The sequence below is a fragment of the Furipterus horrens genome, unplaced genomic scaffold (genome assembly GCF_987537825.1).
Source record: "Furipterus horrens unplaced genomic scaffold, mFurHor1.1.pri manual_scaffold_5, whole genome shotgun sequence".
Lineage (NCBI taxonomy): Eukaryota > Metazoa > Chordata > Mammalia > Chiroptera > Furipteridae > Furipterus > Furipterus horrens.
In genome coordinates this window covers 118,266,812-118,284,891 of record NW_028327175.1, presented here as the reverse complement: position 1 = coordinate 118,284,891, position 18,080 = coordinate 118,266,812, and the positions used below count along the sequence as shown (strand labels likewise).

Below are 18,080 nucleotides of genomic sequence, written 5' to 3'. Positions count from 1 at the left end.
TGTGGAGTACGGGCAGGCCATGGCCTTGTGGGTCATTTGTCACCCTCATACCCAATTTGCCTGTTGCAACTTCAGCATTTCATCTTACTTCCCACCCTTATACCTGCCCTACATTTGTCAGGTAGAAGCTGTTTTTGCTCCAAGACCTGGGATATTTGAGTGGTGTAGTGTGCATTTGAGGAACCTTATTAAGTAGGAGAAAGATCTTTGGCTGAGGTGATTTCTAATGTTACTGTCTCACCAGCAGTTTAGAGAGTTACCCCTCCCTTAGAGAGTACACTTCTCCTGTGATGCAATTTTGGGAGCAAATCTCATGTCACTATATTTCAGTCGTCCCAGATTTGGGTGAGTGGGTGTTCTGGCTCTTTGCTTGGGCGTTTGTGGCTGGTCTGATGGAAGAGCAGTGAGTTTGCTTGGCTTTGTCTTAGGGTTTGTTTGTTTGTTTGTTTGTTTTGTGATAGCATAGAAAAGAGGTTGTCCTTCAGGAGAGTGAGAGACTGTCTCCTGGGTATCTGGAGAGACATGCGTGCCTGATACCTCCTGACTGATCAGGGTTGTGAGAAAGGCATGTTTTGATAAGCTTAGAAATGGCCAGAGAGTTGGCTTTCGGGGCTGCTGGGGATTGGAGAGCACCAAAACTCTGAGCTGAAAGTCTGAAGGTACCGATAAACCCAGGAGCAGAGCTGAGACTTCTCAGTCTCAGCAAGGAGCTGCCTCAGTGAAGCCCTAGGTGAGATGATGGTTCTGAATCAGCAGGGATTGAGGAGGAGCATCAGCATCATATATGTGCTTTGAATCCTTACTTAGTAATGTAGTATTAGGTTGCAATTTACGTAAAACATAGATTTCCATGAGTCCATACTGATAGAATTGATAATTGAATAAATAAAGGACAAGATGTAAATCTCCCATGCAGAATTCTACATAATTTATGTAGACACTCCCTTTCCTTAAGTGTGGGCTGTTTGCAGTGATGTTTTTCTAAATAGGATGGTATAGGAAGTGAGGAGGAGCATAAAGACACCTGACAGACACAACCTCAACGATATCAAGGTCTATGCCAACAATGATAAGCCAAGTTGATGGCATGGAGAGACATGGCACTGTAAAGATGTTTGCTCTCCTTAAATTAATCTACAAATATGTGTAGTTGCAATCAGAATTACAGTGCAGTTTCTTTGAACATTAAATTGAAGTATGAAGAACCTGCAGGATAATGTATAGACCCTAGATGCACAGCTTCTGAGTTTTCACGAAGTGGTCCCACCCAGGTCAAGAAACAGAATAAATGTTATACCACCAGAGCCCTCTCTTGTGCCATTCCCACTACACTTTGCTCAAAGTAAGAAGAAAGGCAAATTAAAATGGTGTCATGTTTCATGACTGGATGGAGAGGTCAGCATCATTTCTGATCGTGTTTGCAAACAGTGGAAAAGAACAGTGAGTCTGTAACATGTCCCACTCATAAATGTGTGAACCCTCTGCCAGCGGTCCTAATTATTTAGGAAATAATTAGATCAGGGCAAGCCATTCTTGTGAGGATATACATGACAACAGTACTCATGCTAGCAAAGGGGTGTCACAGAGGGAAGAGCCACTTCAGCTTCATGTAGAGTTGTTTTCAGAAGTGAGGCCGAGTAGATACATTTGTGGCTATGTGACCCCAGCAGGGCATTTGAACACATAACTCCCACTGCATATCAGGGTTCTCTTGGGGTTTATGGGTGCCCCCACTTTCTTTTTATTTTTTAAAGTATATTTTATTGATTATGCAGTTACAGTTGTCCCAGTTTTTCCTCCTTTGTCCCCCTCCACCCAGTACGCCCCTCCCCTCTGTCAGTTCCCCTCTTAGTTCCTGTCCATGGGTCATGCATATAAGTTCTTTGGCTTCTCCCTTTCCTATATTATTCTTAACTTCCTCCTGTCTATTTTGTACCTACCAGTTATGCACCTTAATCCCTGTACCATTTCCCCATTCTCCCTTTCCCCTCCCAGCTGATAATTCTGTTCCTGTTTTGGTTGTTTGCTTAGTTTGTTTTTGGTTTTGTTTTTGTTTTTAAATTTAGTTGATAGTTGTGAGTTTGTTGTCATTTTAATGTTCATAGTTTTGATCTTTTTCTTAAATAAGTCTCTTTAACATTTCACGTAATAACAGCTTGGTGATGATGAACTGAACTACTTTAGCTTTGCCTTGTCTGGGAAGCACTTCATCTACCCTTCCATTCTAAATGAGAGCTTTGCTGGATAGAGTAATCTTGGTTGTAGGTCCTTGCTTTTCATCATATTGAATACTTCTTGCCAGTCCCTTCTTGCCTGCAGAGTTTCTTTTGAGAAATCTGCTAATAGTCTTATAGGAACTCCTTTATAGGTACCTCACTGCTTTTCTCTTGCTGTTTTTAAGAGTCTCTCTTTATCTTGAACCTTTGGCATTTTACTTATGATGTGTCTTGGTGTGGTCCTCTTTGGGTCTAGCTTGTTTGGAACTCTCTGTGCTTCCTGGACTTGTATGTCTGTTTCCTTCACAAAATTTGGGAAGTTTTTTATTTTTTCAAGTAAGTTTTCAATTTCTTGCTCTTTCTCTTCTTTTAGCACCCCTATAATTCGAATGTTGGTACATTTAAAGTTGCCCCAGAGGTTCCTAAGCCTCTCTTCATTTTTTTTGCATTCTTATATCTTCTTTCTGTTCTGGTTGAATGTTTATATCTTCCTTTTGTTCCAAATTGTTGATTTGAATCCCAGCTTTCTTCCCTGTGTATGTTTCTTTATTTCACTGTGTGCAACCTTCAATTTTTCCTTTATTTTTTTGCCGTACTTTATGAGGTCTCTGAGCGTCCTGATTACCAGTGTTTTGAAAGCTGCATCTGATAGGTTGGTTATCTCTGTTTGGTTTAATTCTTGTTCTGGGTTTTATTCCATTCTTCTATTTGGGCCATATTTTTTTGCTTCCTCAATTTGGGATCCTCCCTGTGTTTGTTTCTGTGTATTAGGTAGAGCTTCTTTTATTCCCTGTGTAGTAGCCTGGCCTGTGTAGCAAAGGCACCTGTAAATTGTATGGGGTGGAGCCTTAGGTAATTGCCAGGGTGAGGCCACCCACTTCACTGCTTTGCGGCTCTGTTTGTGATGGGGATGCTCAGAGAGGAGACAATGCTGCTGCCTGGCTTCTGGTGATTTGCCCAGTTCTCATCCTGTTTTCGTCACTTCACCCACTTTCTGTATGTGATTTGTACCCTTCCTTTTGCTGTCTTTGGGTTTGCATATGTTCTAAGACCATGTGGGCCTTTTAAGTGTCAAAATCCAGTAGTATTTTCCGCCTCCCCAACTCCCATTGGTTTTTATAGCCAGAGGTAAAGGGGTTTATCTTCCCAGTGCTGGAACCCTGGGCTATGCGGTCTTGCCTGGGGGTGGGATCACTTGCTCCCAGGTTATGCGTCTGAATTTTTGTCTGTCACATGTGAATGTGGGACTGTTGTTCTGTCTTCACTGCTTTTCCGAGCCCCACCGCTTCTCTGCCCTGTTTTCAAAACTCTGCCTCTCCTACCCATCTGGATGAATGCAGCTTCTTTAAATCCTTGGTTGTTGGACTTCCATATAGCTAAATTTTCTGATGGCTCTGGTTGTTTGTTTTTTTTGAGGTCTGATGGCAGTTCTTTCTGTGACTGTGCAAGGAAGGCAAACCCTGTTTTCCTACACCTCCATCTTGACCGGAAATCTATCCCCCACTTTTTATTCCATAGGTATTTTTTTAATTTTTATTTGAACATTTATCAAGAATGTACTTTGATCAGAAGAGAAAAGTTACATAGTGGGGAAAGATGTTCTTTTTAATAGTTTTAAACTGCTATGATCAGCCCTGACCAGTGTGGCTCAGTTGGCTGAACATCATCTTGCAAAGTGAAAGGCCGCTGGTTTGATTCCCGGTCGTGGCACATAGGAGAGGCAACCAATGTTTCTCACATCGATGTTTCTCTTCCTCTCATCTCTTATCTGTATTTCTGGCAACAAAAATGTAACTCGTGTGGGTTAGGCCTTGCTTTGACCCTGTTATGAGGGGATGCTGTTCCTGCCTGGTGGCAAAACCCTCTAGGAGCCTTTGGAGAGTTGTGTGTGAGTGGGGCCTAGAGAGCACAGGGCTCAAAGACCAGCAGGAGCCAGCTCTGGCAAAGTCCAGATGCTCTGGACTGAAGGAGTCCAGCAGAAGGCCCTGCACCAAATCTGGATGTCACATGTCCTTTATGTGTGACTTGTTAGCAGAGTGCTTTTCCCGTTGCCAGGATTCTCATCAGCCTGCAATTCAAGAAGGATCTCCACTCCAGCCTGGTACGTTGGGCCAGGCCCCAGCCCTCCTCAGTCTGAGTCCCAGGGACCCTCTGGTAGATCCTGGGCAGAGAAGCACATTGATGCTCGGTACTGCCAGCTTCTTCCTCCACTGTGACAGAAGAGCATCACACAATAAACCCTTCTGCTTATAAGAAGCAAGCAAGACAGCTGCTCTTTTAATCTTTCAGAAAATTTTATCATGAAAAGTTTAGACATTGGAGAAGTTGATAAAATAGCACAGCAGCCACTTGTTTACCCATCACTTGAATTTACCAGTAGAAGTGAAGAGAATTAGATACTCTTTTTTTTTTTTTTTTTTTTTGTAGAGCTTAGTGTCAAGGTAGCTTGCGTGGCACTCATGCAGTACGCAGTAAAAAAGTTGGAGAGATGGCTAAGGAAGCAGAAAGTAACTCAGTGCCAACGTGGCATTTGTTCATGTCAACAAGGATTTCAACCAATGATGGGTGAATGCGTTGCCAACTCTGCATGGATTGTGCAATGAGCCAGCTGTGACTAACCCATCACGGGCGCCTTCAGTTCTTACTCAGGGGCCTCACCTGCGCATCTGTCTGCTCTGGACTTGGGTGCCTTACCTGTTACATTGTCATCTCTCAGAGAGGTGCTCTGCCAACTTAGTGAAAAGATTTTTATATGTAGCCATAGAGAAATCTGAGGCCATAGAAGGATCTGAGTACCCATATGTGCCAGCTACAAGAATGGGTGCTGGATATACAGTGGTGATAGAGTTGGGGCAGAGCAGCTAGTGACGTTCATTGAATAGAAATCATCTTCCTATTGTATTGGGGGGGGGGGTTGTCTGTGCACAGGGACAGGTGGAGGTGAGGAATGGAGCTGGGAAGGTTGGGCCAGGCCCTTCTGGGGATCTGGGTGGTCTTGGCAAGAGTCTTAGGATAACAGAGCCACTTGTTCTGTTTGAAAGCATTCCTTTAGTTTATATAGGAGCAAGGCATCCATTTTTTAAATGTATAATATTTTGTTATGTATTTTTTGATGTACAATTCTACAAGGGTTTTTAAATAAGTTTTAAAAAAGTAAACTTCATTTTTAGAGCCATTTTAGGTTTACAGAAAAATTGAGTATTGACTAGTGGATTCCCATATATCCCCTTCCTCTGCACATGTTCTCATTATGAGTATCTAGTATTAAATTATACATTTGTTAGAATCGGTAAACCAGTATTTTTTTTTTAAGATTTTATTTATTTAATTTTTCAGAGAAAGAGGGGAAGGGAGGTAGAGAGTGAGAGATACATTGCTTAGTTGCCTCTTGTACGCCCACAGCTGTGGAACCTGGCCTATAACCCAGGCATGCACCCTGACTGGGAATCGAACCTGTGACCTTTTGGTTTGCAGGCCAGTGCTCAATCCACTGAGCCACACCAGCCAGGGTTATTAACCAGTATTGATGCATTATTATTAGCTAAAATCTTTCAACTGATGGTTGTTGGCACCAATTCACCAACAACAGTAATCCCTAATTTGGGGTGTGATGAAGAGGAAACTGTTCAGTGCAAAACAGCTCAATTCTGATAACAATATGGCTGGAGCTTTGAAGCAGCCCTGGATCTTAGGCCCCTCTCCACCTAGACAGCCCTGCTGTGCTCCTTGATGGCCTGCTTTGTACTACACTGGTCTGTTCCACAGTGCTTTGTTCTGCTGTGTTCTGTGCCAGTCTACTCTGGCCTGGGCTGGTCTGCTCCACTCTGCTTCAGCAAGACATCTTTGTGTTTCAGCTCAGCCAGGGAAACAGCCTCAGTCTTCAGTGGAAAGAGAAAGTACACTCTAAGAGCCAAAGGAGAGCTTATATGTTCAGAAGTCTCTTCCCCAGTCCCTGATTGGTTTTTCCTCATGAATGAGGACTCCAAATATTTGCAATTTGGTTGTTACAAAAGACACCGTCCTGATTGGTCAGAATAGAGCAGCTCTAGTTGGTTGGAGCTGCATAGCTCTGATTGGATGAGTAAAGCTTCAGTCCTATTGGTTAAAATAGGATCCCAGGAATTTCTTTTTAAGGGCTGGCCCAAATGGCAGAAACACAAAGCAGGTAGGTAGGCAGGCAGTTTAGTGCAGAGGCAGGCCATTCAGTATAGGCTTCTCCCTGAAGTATAGTTTGCATGCAAGGCCCCTGTGTAGAAAAGGCTGCTAGGCTCTATAGTGGGTTTTTGGGTTTGTTTTATTTTTTTTACTATTTATTTGTTTGTTTGTTTGTTATTTAAGCCCACTTAGCTACCAGGAACCCTTTTTACTAGGTATCTTCTTTCCCAGGGTTCACAAATCTATGATTTAATTAGGGTTCACTCTTGGTATTATACATTTTGTGGGTTTCGACAAATGCATAGTGTCCTGTATCCACCATTACAGGATCCTGCAGTTTCACTGTCCTAGAAATCCCCTGTGCTCCACCAATTTATCCCTTTCTTCCCTAGGGCCTGGCAACATCTGATTTTGTACTGTCTTCATAGTTGCCTTTTCCAGGAATGTCAAAGAATTGGACTCATACAGCAGGTAGCCTTTTCAGACCAGCTTCTTTCACTTACAGCTTTGAGATTTTACAAATGCATAGAATTGTGTACCACCGCAATCAAGATACGGAATGGTTCTGTCACCCCCAGGTTCCCTTTTGCTGCCCCACTGTAATCATCATCCCCTCCTCCATGCCCAGCCCCAGCAACAACTGAGCTGCTCTCGATCCCAAAATATCATCTAAACGGGATAATATGGTATGTAGCCTTCTGAGGCTGGCGTCTTCCTTTCTGCAATATATACTTTCATATCCATCTGTATGTTTGTGTGTCTCTGTTCATGCCTTTTCCTGCAGAGTAGCGTCTCCAGTATGGCTGTTCTGTGGTCTATTTATCCATCCCCCAGTGAGGGACAAGAGTTTTTTTATAGAGAATAAGCGATTTTAAACGTCCTCTTCCTGGGCACATTCCTAGGAAAGGAGATGGTGAGTGTGTGCCAAACTATATGGAACTGCCAGAACTTCCCAGGGAAAGTTCCAGTTGATCTCCACACTCGTTTCAGTTTTTTCTTCTTTTGAACCACACTACAGGCTATGAAGTAGTAGTATTTCATTTTGGTTTTGCATTTCTTTGTTGACTAATGATGTTAGACATCTTTCTTGTGCTTATTTACCATCTATATATCTTTGGTGAGGCGTTCATTCAGATCTTGTGCCTGTTTCCTTACGTATGAGTTTAGAGTGTTCTTTTTATATTCTAGACACAAGTCTTTTGTCAGATAGTGATTGGTAAATATTTTCTCCCAGTCTGTAACTTGTCTTGTCATTCTCTTTACTAGTATCTTTCAAAGGGCAGAGTGTTTAGTTTTGATGAAGCCCAACTTGGCATCTTTGTTTTCTTTTTTATGGATTGTGCTTTTAGTGTTGTATCCAAGAATGCTTTGCCTAATAAGTTCACAAAGATGTTCTCCTGTTCCCTTCTAAAAGATTTATAGATTGACATTTAAATCCATGATCTACTTTGGGTTAATTTTTGTAAATGATGATAACTTTATACCAAGGTTCATTTTTTTGGCCTGTGGGTGTTCAGTTGTCTCAGCCGCATATGCCAGAAGGACCACCCTTCTTCCATTAGCTGCTTTTGCATTATCTGAGGTCAGTTGACTGTATTGTGTAGGCCTCTTTCCAGACTTTCTGTTTATTGATTTATGTGTCTGTTATTTCACTAATAGACATCAGTTTTTAACTACAAAGCAAAAAGCCTATAAAAGAGAAACAGGGAAAACTAGTATGGTGCCTAGATTTTTTTCTTATTTTTTTATTGTTGTTCAGTTACAGTTGCCCCAATTTTTCCCCCGTTGCTCTCCCCTGTCCCACCCACTCCCCCCTCTTCCACAGTCAATCCCCACCCTGTTGTTCATGCCCATGGGTCCTTTATACTTGTTCCTTAATTAGACCCTTCCCTTTCTTTCCCCTGTTATCCCCCTCCCCCTTCCCCTGTGGTCACTGTCAGTTTGTTCCTTATTTCCATGTCACTGGTTCTATTTTGCTCGTTTGTTTATTTTTGTTCATTAGGTTTGGCTTATAGGTGAGATGATATGATATTTGTCTTTCACTGCCTGGCTTCTTTCACTGAGCATAATACTCTCCAGTTCCATCCATGCTGACGCAAAGGGTAGGATTCCTTCTTTCTTTTTGCTGCGTAATATTCCATTGTGTAAATGTGCCACAGTTTTTTGAACCACTCATTTACTGATGGACACTTAGGCTGTTTCCAGCACTTGGTTATTGTAAATAGTGCTGCTATGAACATAGGGGTGCATAGGTTCTTTTGAATTGGGGTTTCAGGATTCTTAGGGTATAATCCCAGCAGTGGGATCGCTGGATCAAAAGGCAGTTCCACTAGAGAGAATTATGCTTAGTGAAATAAGCCAGGCAAAGAAAGAAAAATACCATATGATATCACCTAATACAGGAAACTAAAGAACAACACAAACAAAGGAACTAAATAGAACAAAGAGCAGAATAGCAGTCAATAGGGGGGAGGGGAGAGGGAGAGAAGGGGGATAAGTAAGGGAAGGGATTAATTAAAGAGCCTGTATGAAAGACTCATGGACGTGGACAACGGGGAGGGATATGATTGTGGGAGAGGGGGTGGGTTGGGTGGGGGAGAGAAATTGGGGGAAAAGGGGACAACTGTAATTGAAAAACCAAAATAAAAAAAATTAAAAAAAAATAAATAAATAAAAGGAATTGATCCTCATTCTGTAATACAGGTAGTTACCTGTTTAAGGACACATAATAAAGATGTTTTAATTTTGAAAAAAAATAAATAAATAAATAAAAAATAAAAAATAAAAAAATAAAACAAAAGGCAGTTCCAATTTTAGTTTTATGAGGAAATTCCATACTGTTTTCCACAGCTGTTGCACCAGTCTGCATTGTCACCAACAGTGCAGTAGGGTTCCCTTTTCTCCACATCCTCGCCAGCACTTGTTCGCTGATTATTAATGATGGTCATTCTGACTGGTGTGAGGTGGTATCTCACTGTGGTTTTGATTTGCATCTCTCTGATGGCTAGTGATGTTGAGAATCCTTTGATATGCCTATAGGCCCTCTGTATGTCCTCCTTGGAGAAGTGTTTGTTCAAGCCCTTTGCCCATTTTTTAATTGGATTGTTTGTCTTCCTGGTGTGGAGTTGATTTAAAACCAAAAAGCATTGAGTATTTAACCAGCTTCCTGTGTATGCTTCTCATGCAAATCTTTTTCAGTTAACTTTGAATCTCCTTTTGTTATAAAATTATAGAATTAGACAACGGAGTAAATGAATTGAGAAAACTCCAAAATTAAATCTTACTACATTGGTCACAGACCCAGCAGCATGCCTATTGGATTTATCAAATAGCTATGCAGAGAAGAAAATAAATCTCTCAGAAAGGAAGGCCAGACTCCCGTGCACGTAGAGGAATTACTCTGTTGCCTGTTTTGTCCAAGCAGCATTCAAGTGCATGGGGTTCAGGTAGAATCCTCTCTGTTGTAACTTTCCATCAGAGTTCAGGCTGTGCTTCTTCTGCAGACAGAAGAATCTTAAACACCTAGCCTGGCCTGTTAGTAGTCTCATCTGTCTTTCAGCTGCGTAGCTTGTATGTCAGTGTGGGGAGCACAGACCAGGCCAGGCCTGAGAGGCCTTTTCTGTGTGAGCTTGAACATGGTTTTACCTTGTACAGGATCGAGCCTCAATCTGCTCATAGAACATCCATTTGAGAGAAAAGGAAAGGGATTCTATTCTCAGAATGGTTATGTAGTCATAAAAAGAGGGCTGCTCAATTTCACTTTAAAAAAAAAAGGAAGTCACAAAATGGCAGTTTAACGGAAAATGTGATTATCTCAAACATAGGTGCCACATGACACAGCTCCACACCTGCTCTTTAAGTCTTACCTGCTATTGTTTTGTTTTATTTGGGGGCAGATGCAACAAAACATGATGATGGGCAGAAAAGTGTACTTGTTCCCAGAGCCCTTTATTGGAGGAGGTTGTTTAAGAATCTACTCGGGTGAACGCCAGCCTGTGAACCAAAGGGTCACTGGTTCGATTCCCAGTCAGGGTAGATGCCTGGGTTGCGGGCCAGGCTCCCGTTAAGGGGCGTGCAAGAGGCAACCACACATTGATGTTTCTCTCCCTTTTTTTCTCCTTCTCTTCCCCTCTCTAAAAATAAATAAATAAAAGTTTTTTTAAAAAAAGAAGAATCAGAATCAGCTCAGTGCTTGATTACTGCTTTTCTAAACCTCTCCTCCCAGCTCACACCTCTGCAGCCCTGTTCCAGCATCATTCACGTTCACACCTCCACAGTAGCACCTTGCAGGCCTGTATCTTCCATGGGTTCAGGTGGCTAAACCCATGGGAGATACAGCATTTGGTCTCAGTGGAGCATGGTGCTTGCTCATGTGGAATGTTATCCTCTCTGAATCTCCTCCTGACAAAATGGGGAAAGCTGGGTTCCTGGGGTCTTCCACAGGTCACAGCTGGGAGTTGGCCAATTTAAAAAGTTAGTTAAAACACTGAGTCAAAAACAATCTACAAGGACCTTGAATCTTCTGTAAATATAAATCCACATTTGTTTACCAACCACAGGGTGGCTGGCCAAGGTCTTTTGTTTGGGGTTTATCCTCAGAGTTCTGGGTTGTTTTTATCTTAGAAGCTCTAGCAAGATGCATCATTTGTGATGTACCATTTTCAAGTGGAACAAAAGCATATGGGTTCAGGGCAATGGGACTGCGGCGTACTTTCAGGTCATCCTCAGTCTTTCATAGTTGTCTTGCCCACACTTAACTTGAATGCCATTTTTAAAAATAACGTATCCTTGCTGAGTATTTCCAAAGCATTTCAAGTGTGTTTTTTAGAAGGAAATATTTTTGTGACTTTTGTACTCATTTATAGTATTTCTTTAATTCTAACATATAAATTACTGCCGGACAGAGTGTCACCAATAGCTATGACAGACAGACTTGGGGAAGACCCTACTGACTCTGGATGTGCCTGAAGGTCACTTGCAGGGAGTACAAACACATGATGCCCTGTGCCTGCTGGCCGTGAGTGCCCTGTATCCACAGGCCCCAAGGGTGGGGTTTATAGAAGAACTGGGGTACATTGCTGATGTGGAAGTACGGTCACCTGGAGCTGGGTTGAGAGATCACATGAAGCTGGATTGAAACCTCTCAAAGACCCCAAGGAGTAGGAGCGAAGGGCACACCAACCAGTGTCTTGTCTGACAGAATTTCCATTGTCATGGGACAGCAGCTGATGCCACTCCACTCACCAAGCAGGAGGCAGAGTACATTTCCTATGAATGGCAGTCATCCCCATTACAGTATGAGGTGTGATTGGAAAAGTATTGGGAAATCCAAAGTCACGGGACTGAGCAGGAGCTCTGGAGGCCAGGATGGGTGCCCAGCAAGGGTCCCCACCTGCTCTTGAGTTTTCTGCTCATTGACACGCTGGCCCTCCTTCCTGCACTGGGCAGGGAACTACTTATTCATTTAGAGACCTCAATACTTCTTTAAACCTCTTTCCCAGGGCCACCACAGTACGTTACAAAGGGAGAAACCTACGGATCAAAGCACCTATGTGCCGAGCACTGAAGAAGCTCTGTGACCCAGAAGGTATGTAGAAGGTGGTCTGGAATAGGGTCAGGGAGGTGTTCTGTACGGCTCCATTTAGCAATGGACAGGCTGAGCTCTGTGTCCAAACCTTCCTAGTATGTCCGCTCAGTAAATTAAGGTCAGCTCAGCAGCCACAGCAGGATTCACATGGAGTATCATTGGTGTCAGGAGCAAGTCTCATGGCCTCACATCACCCAGTTGTGGCTCTGGCTTGGCAGGTACCATAGCGGCCACATTGGCGCTTCTCTAGGCACAGGTCCTCATGGCCTTCTCCACCAGCTCTGCTTTCCCTCCCAGGCTGTTTGTCCATGGCTCCACCCTGACTTTGAGTTGTCTGGCCAAGTGCTTTGACTTCTGCATGGACATCTGTCTTACCAGCTCTCATGGCCCCTTTCTGTCGTAGGCTTAAGTGATGAAGAGGACCAGAAGCCAGTGCGTCTGCCCCTGAGAGTCCCCGTAGAGCTGCAGCCAAGGAACAATCATGCCTGGGCCCGTGTGCAAAGCCTAGCCCAGAACCCCAGGCTCAGGTAACTGCCTTTGGTGTTTGGCAAGGAGCTAGCTGCAAGGAATGAGGCCAGAGGGAAGTGTTTGGGTTTCCTCATGGACCCCTGGGTGAGCAGATTTTACCCAGTGCTCCAAAGTTACATGGGGGTAGGGTGTGGGCATAGTGTACTGTTTTGGGGTTCTGGCAGTATGGGTCCTACGGGACAAGAGAGCAGGATGTAGAAAGATGGCATGACTAGCAGGTCGATGACTATAGAATTTTTCCTTCATCTTTCCCCCATAAGCCCCTTTCTGTTTCTCTCTTATTATTTCCCTAAAGATTGGTATCTGATTTATAGGCATGCCACCATTCTGGGTACAAACCAATTACACTTTTTCTTTCTTTCTTTTTTTTTTTTTTTTTTAGATTAAGATAAAAGTCATATAACATAGAATTAACTATTACCATTTTAAGATGTCGGATTCAGGACATTTGAGTACCTTCACAGTATTGTACAACTACCACTTCTATCTAGTTCCAGAACATGTTTATCACTCCAAAAGGAAACCTCGTACCCACTAAATAGTTACTTTCCATCCCTTGCCCCTGGTGCCTGGCTTCTGACAACCACCAGTTTACCTTCTGTCTCTAGATTTGGTTGTTCTGGACATTACACATAAGTAGAATTTCATACTATGGTTCTTTCTCTCTGACCTCTCTCACTGAGCATCATGTTTTTGAGGGTCATCCATTTTGTAGTGTGTCCATACTTCATTCCTTCAATGTGTATTTTTATTTCCTTGGAATTAATTAAGGCTGGTCAAACCATCCCTTCTTGAATTCAAAAGGCATTTAGTATAATAGATTGGTGCGTTGTGCCAGGGCCCATGTCCTGGGTGAGCTCTTGCACTGTAAAGATACACAAGTCTCTGCTTTGTCTTCTTGCAGCTTCATGTGAGTAGCCAGTTACCTCAATTTAAAAGGTTAGTTTTTAAGAAAAAGTATCAAAACTATCAATATTAAAATGGCAACAGATTCACAGCTATCAACAACTGAATCTAAAAAACAAAGCAAACCAGCAAAATAGGAACAGAATCATAGATATGAAGATCATTTGGAGGGTTATCAACTGGGAGGGGGAAGAGGGAGAATGAGGGAAAAGGTACAGGGATTAAAAAGCACAAATTAGTAGGTCCAAAATAGGGGAATGTTAAGAGTAGTACAGTAGTCCCTCTCTGTATCACGGTTCATTTATCAAGGCCTCACGATATCGCGGATTTTTTAAAATATTATAATTATCGCGAATTTTTCACTATATCACGGGATTTTGCAGTACTGTATACATATGTTAAAGTTACGTAGGTTTAAGAGTGTAGAATATGTTTAAGAACATAAGTAGTGTTTATAAAAGTGTGGAAAAGGTTAATAAAGGAATGGGAAAGGTTAATAAGGGACTGGGAATGGTTTATAAGTGTGTGAGAAGGGTTTATAAAGCGTTAAAAAAAATACATAAATACTAAAATAAATGTCAGGAGTCCTGGCTGCTGTGCCTCAGTGGATTGAGTGTCGGCCTGCGAACCAAGTGTCGCTGGTTCGATTCCCAGTCAGGGCACATGACTAGGTTGCACATCAGGTCCCCAGTTCGGGGTGTGAGTGAGAGGCAACCACACAGTGATGTTTCTCTTCCTCTCTTTCTCCTTTCCCCTCTCTCTAAAAATAAATAAAAACAAACAAACAAATAAACAAGAAATCCCAAGTATTAAAATAATAAATAAATAAATAAATAAACAAACAAATAAATAAATAGAAATGTAAGGTTTCTACTTCGCAGATTTTCACTTATCCCGGGGTGTCTAGAATGTAATACCCATGATAAGTGAGGGTGTACTGTATAGGAAATGGAGAAGCCAAAGAACTTATATGCATGATCCATGGACATGAACTAAGGGAGGGATTGCTGGAGGGAATGAGGGTACTGGGCAGAGAGTGACAAAGAGGGAAAATTTGGGACAAATGTAATAGCATAATCAATAATTTTTTTTTTTTTAAAGTAAATAGCCCTAGCTGATGTAGCTCAGTGGATTGAGTGCCAGCCTGCGAACCAAAGGGTCATTTGTTCAATTCCCAGTTAGAGCACATGCCTGGGTTTCAGGCCAGGTCCCCAGTTGGGAGTGTGCAAGAGGCAACTACATATTGATGTTTCTCTCCCTCTCTGCCACTCTTCCCCTCTCTTTAAAAATAAATGAAATCTTAAAAAAATATTTTTTAAAGAAATAAAGTAGAAAAAGTATTTTAAAAAGAGGAAAAGAAAACGAGTCAGTGGCTCTGCTGGGACATTGTGGCTCTCTCCCCTCCTTGGTGCCCATCCTAGGTGCCTTTACTCTTTATGGCATTGTCTTGCTGCCAGCAGACTCTGGGGCTGTACAGAAGGTACTGTCTCTGTGGTAACAGCCTTCCTCTTCCCATCTATTGTTTCCTATAGGATGATTGTGGAGCTCCATCGGAAGGTCTCCAGCCTCATCGAATTCTTGAAACAGAAGTGGGAGCTTCATGAAGTGCGAATTGTATCTTTTTCCTATTAAAGCAAACATCCCTCCCAGATACCGCAGCACCTACTGCCTGAGAATGGTGTCCTGCCTCTCACTTCTGGGATTACATTGGGCCCCTGTGTGGTATAGCAGCTATGCCATGAGATTGTGTAGAACTGGAACCAAAACCCACAGCCCATTGTCCTCTGGGTTTTGGGTGTAAATGCCCTTTCTGGCCTTGCAGTGTTAGAGCCTTGTCACAGCAGCCCTCCATGTCATGAGTAGCCACCATCTGGCCTATGGGGTGTGGCCCAAGCAACGCTGCTAGCAAGTTGATCAAAATCACCAAGGATAGCTCCAGACTTCTCCTTAGCCAGCTCACAGCCCTGTCCAGACCCCAGCTGGGACAGCATGTATTAGGTGTGATGTTTGTGAAGAAGGAAATGCCTAAGTCATGCTTTCCCCGTTGCCCTGTGATGCCCAGGGGTCGGTGCTGCTTCAGATGGTTCCTTGACAGTGCACTCAGCGAAAGACACTTGCAGAGCGGCAGCTGCAGGATTCATTTGTGGAATCATCACAGGAGAAAGTAGTGCTGCACCTGTTCCCGGGAGAGAACTGTACACTGACCCCGCTTCCAGGAGTGGCCCGTGTGGTGCACTCCAAGGCCTTCTGCACAGTGCACTGGCAGGAGGGTGGCCGGTACAAACAGAGCTCCAAGGATGTCCACACACTGCCTCCAGCCCAGATTCTGGGCATCCAAAGCGGGCAGGGTACAGCCAGGGGCCAGGTGAAGTGCCCAAGGGGTGGCACTGAAGGCAAGGGCGGGGGGCGGCCTCCTCCTGCCACTGATACTTCACAGAGCTCTGGAGAAAGTTCTCCTGAAAGTGCCCCTGGGGAGGGGGCAGCCCTAAGCCTCAGCAGCCCAAATGCTTCAGATAGGCTTCCCCTTGGGCTTCAAGACACTGGGGTACAGCTTGAGAAGACTCCTGTGGCAGCTCCTGTAGACAGTGGAGATGGCCCAGCCCAAGAGCCTGGGGCCATGATGTGTGCCTGTGGCCAGCTCCCAGAGCTGGAGGATGAGCTCTCTCTCCTGGACCCTTTTCCCCGCTACATGAAGTCCTGCCAGGACCTCATCATCCCTGAGCCATGCCACTGCACAGACTCTCGGTCCTCAGCATGCATCTCCCCAGAGACTCACGCCCCCAGCGGTACAGAGGCAGCCGACCTTGCCCAGGCCAGGGTACCATCCCCCATCCGTAGCCTACCTGGCCTGGAGCCTCAGCCAGATGTTTGCACTAAAGACTCAGTAGATGCTCCTGTGGAGGAGCCCCAGGAGAAGGCGAGCCCTTTGGAACCCCTGCCACTTCAGGGCCAGCCTTCTGTTAAGCCCCCAAAGGATATCCCTGCCAGCCGGCTGGCTCAGCAGCTCCGTGAGGAGGGCTGGAACTTGCAGACCTCCGAGAGCCTGACACTGGCCGAAGTCTACCTCATGATGGGAAAGCCAAGCAAGCTGCAGCTGGAGTATGACTGGCTGGCTGTGCTGGGCCCTGAGGGCCAGCCCCCCAGTGGCTCCCCACCTGCCGCCTTCCATAAGCAGCGCCTCCTCAGCTGCCTCCTGAAGCTCATCTCCACCGAGGTCAACCCCAGGCTGGTAAGTGAGGGTTGGACACAGCCCCGTAGCAGCTGGCCAGGAGTCCTGCAGGCTCCTCGGGGAAGGGAAGGAAGCAAGGTCCCCAGTGACCAGGGAGGCAGAGGTTCTCACAGACCATGTTTCATTCTATAGAGCAGGGTCGTGCAGAACACTGGTTAGGGCTTTGGCTTCCTACCAGGTGAGAGCCCAGACTCAGTAGGGTTCCAAAGGGGACAGTGACCAACAGGCCATGCCTGTTGTGTCTTACCAGACTCCAGTGATTCTGTGGAGCCCTGAGCCAATGGGATAGTGTACAGAGGTGAGGTGGCAAACTCAGCCAGGAGCTGAGCTAGATCGGGCTTTCTCTAAATGTCAGGAGTGATAAAGGTTTCACCAGACCAGTGACAAGGTTGAACTTGCACTTTAGAATGGTTGTCCTGGGAGGACAATGGTGGCACAGTCTCAGTGGAGGGAGTGGAGCTGGGAGGAAACAGCTGGGATGCTGGGGCTGCGGGCTGCATGCTATGGGGCTTAGCTGTGTGGGGCCGCACCTAGGAGACCTCTGTGGGCTGACCTCCATGGGTAGCTGTTTAGGAGATGGCTACTTGAAGTGGTCTGGGGCTCCTCGGGAGGGTCCAAGGTGTGTGGGTGGTCCCTGAGCCCAGGGAACAGCCATGATGGCCCATGGAATGGGAGGCCATGCCACACAGACCATGGCTTGTGACTCCTACCTGGGGTGGCCAATTAGCAGAGCCACAAATGGGACAGAAACCTCCACTAGTGGGGAAGTCTTGTAGGTGTTTTTTTACACAAGAAAGTGGAGTCTTAAGGCAAGTTGTTCCCGAAATAGCAGTGTCTGCATGATGTTTAGAAGCCTGGAGACACAGGTTCCAGGAGGAACAGCTGAGGGAGCTATATGCAGTGACTTTGGGGGACGGGCCAGGACTGCAGGCTCACTCTGCACCCCTGAACACTGATTCACATCAGAACCAAGTGCGAGGGGTGCCTGGGAATGCACCTCACACCTCCACTTTTCCTGGGCAGACATTCAGTCTCTGAATTTGCTGTTCTATCTTGGTTTCCAGTGTGACTCTCCCACCAGGTTCCTGTTTTCTTGGTTGCACCTCTGCACAGTTCTTGCATGAAGAGGCAGTGGTGAAGTGAATCAGTGCCTTGTGAGAAAGGGGGCTCTCACAGGGGTGGGTGGGAACTGGCTGACTGGATGCTACATATGCTGGTAAGGTAAGGCCTGAGGATGAATGCTGGCCTTTGGATTTCGCAATGTGGAGGTGACCCTTGGGGAGACATGGGCAGTAATAGGGTGATTGGACTGAAATGATGAATTTAAAAAAATTTCCAGTTTGTTTTTTGGAGGGGTCAGGAAAGGAGACTGGGGGGCATGTGAGTATGTTCAGTGCCCCTAGGGAAGGAGGACAAGCTAGTCTTGTTTCCTGAGAAAGCTGGAAGCAACACCGCTGAG

General features: G+C 44.8%; 1 protein-coding gene across 1 annotated transcript in view; it reads left to right on the top strand.

Annotated features, from left to right (window-relative positions):
- CRAMP1 (cramped chromatin regulator 1) overlaps window positions 1-18,080 on the top strand; it is a 67,545-nt gene that overhangs the window by 31,690 nt on the left and 17,775 nt on the right. The window contains exons 7-10 of the mRNA XM_090277304.1: window positions 11,873-11,958; window positions 12,362-12,485; window positions 14,925-15,006; window positions 15,497-16,621. Of these exons, the coding sequence (XP_090133430.1) occupies window positions 11,873-11,958; window positions 12,362-12,485; window positions 14,925-15,006; window positions 15,497-16,621 (1,417 nt within the window). The remainder of the gene's footprint in view (window positions 1-11,872; window positions 11,959-12,361; window positions 12,486-14,924; window positions 15,007-15,496; window positions 16,622-18,080) is intronic.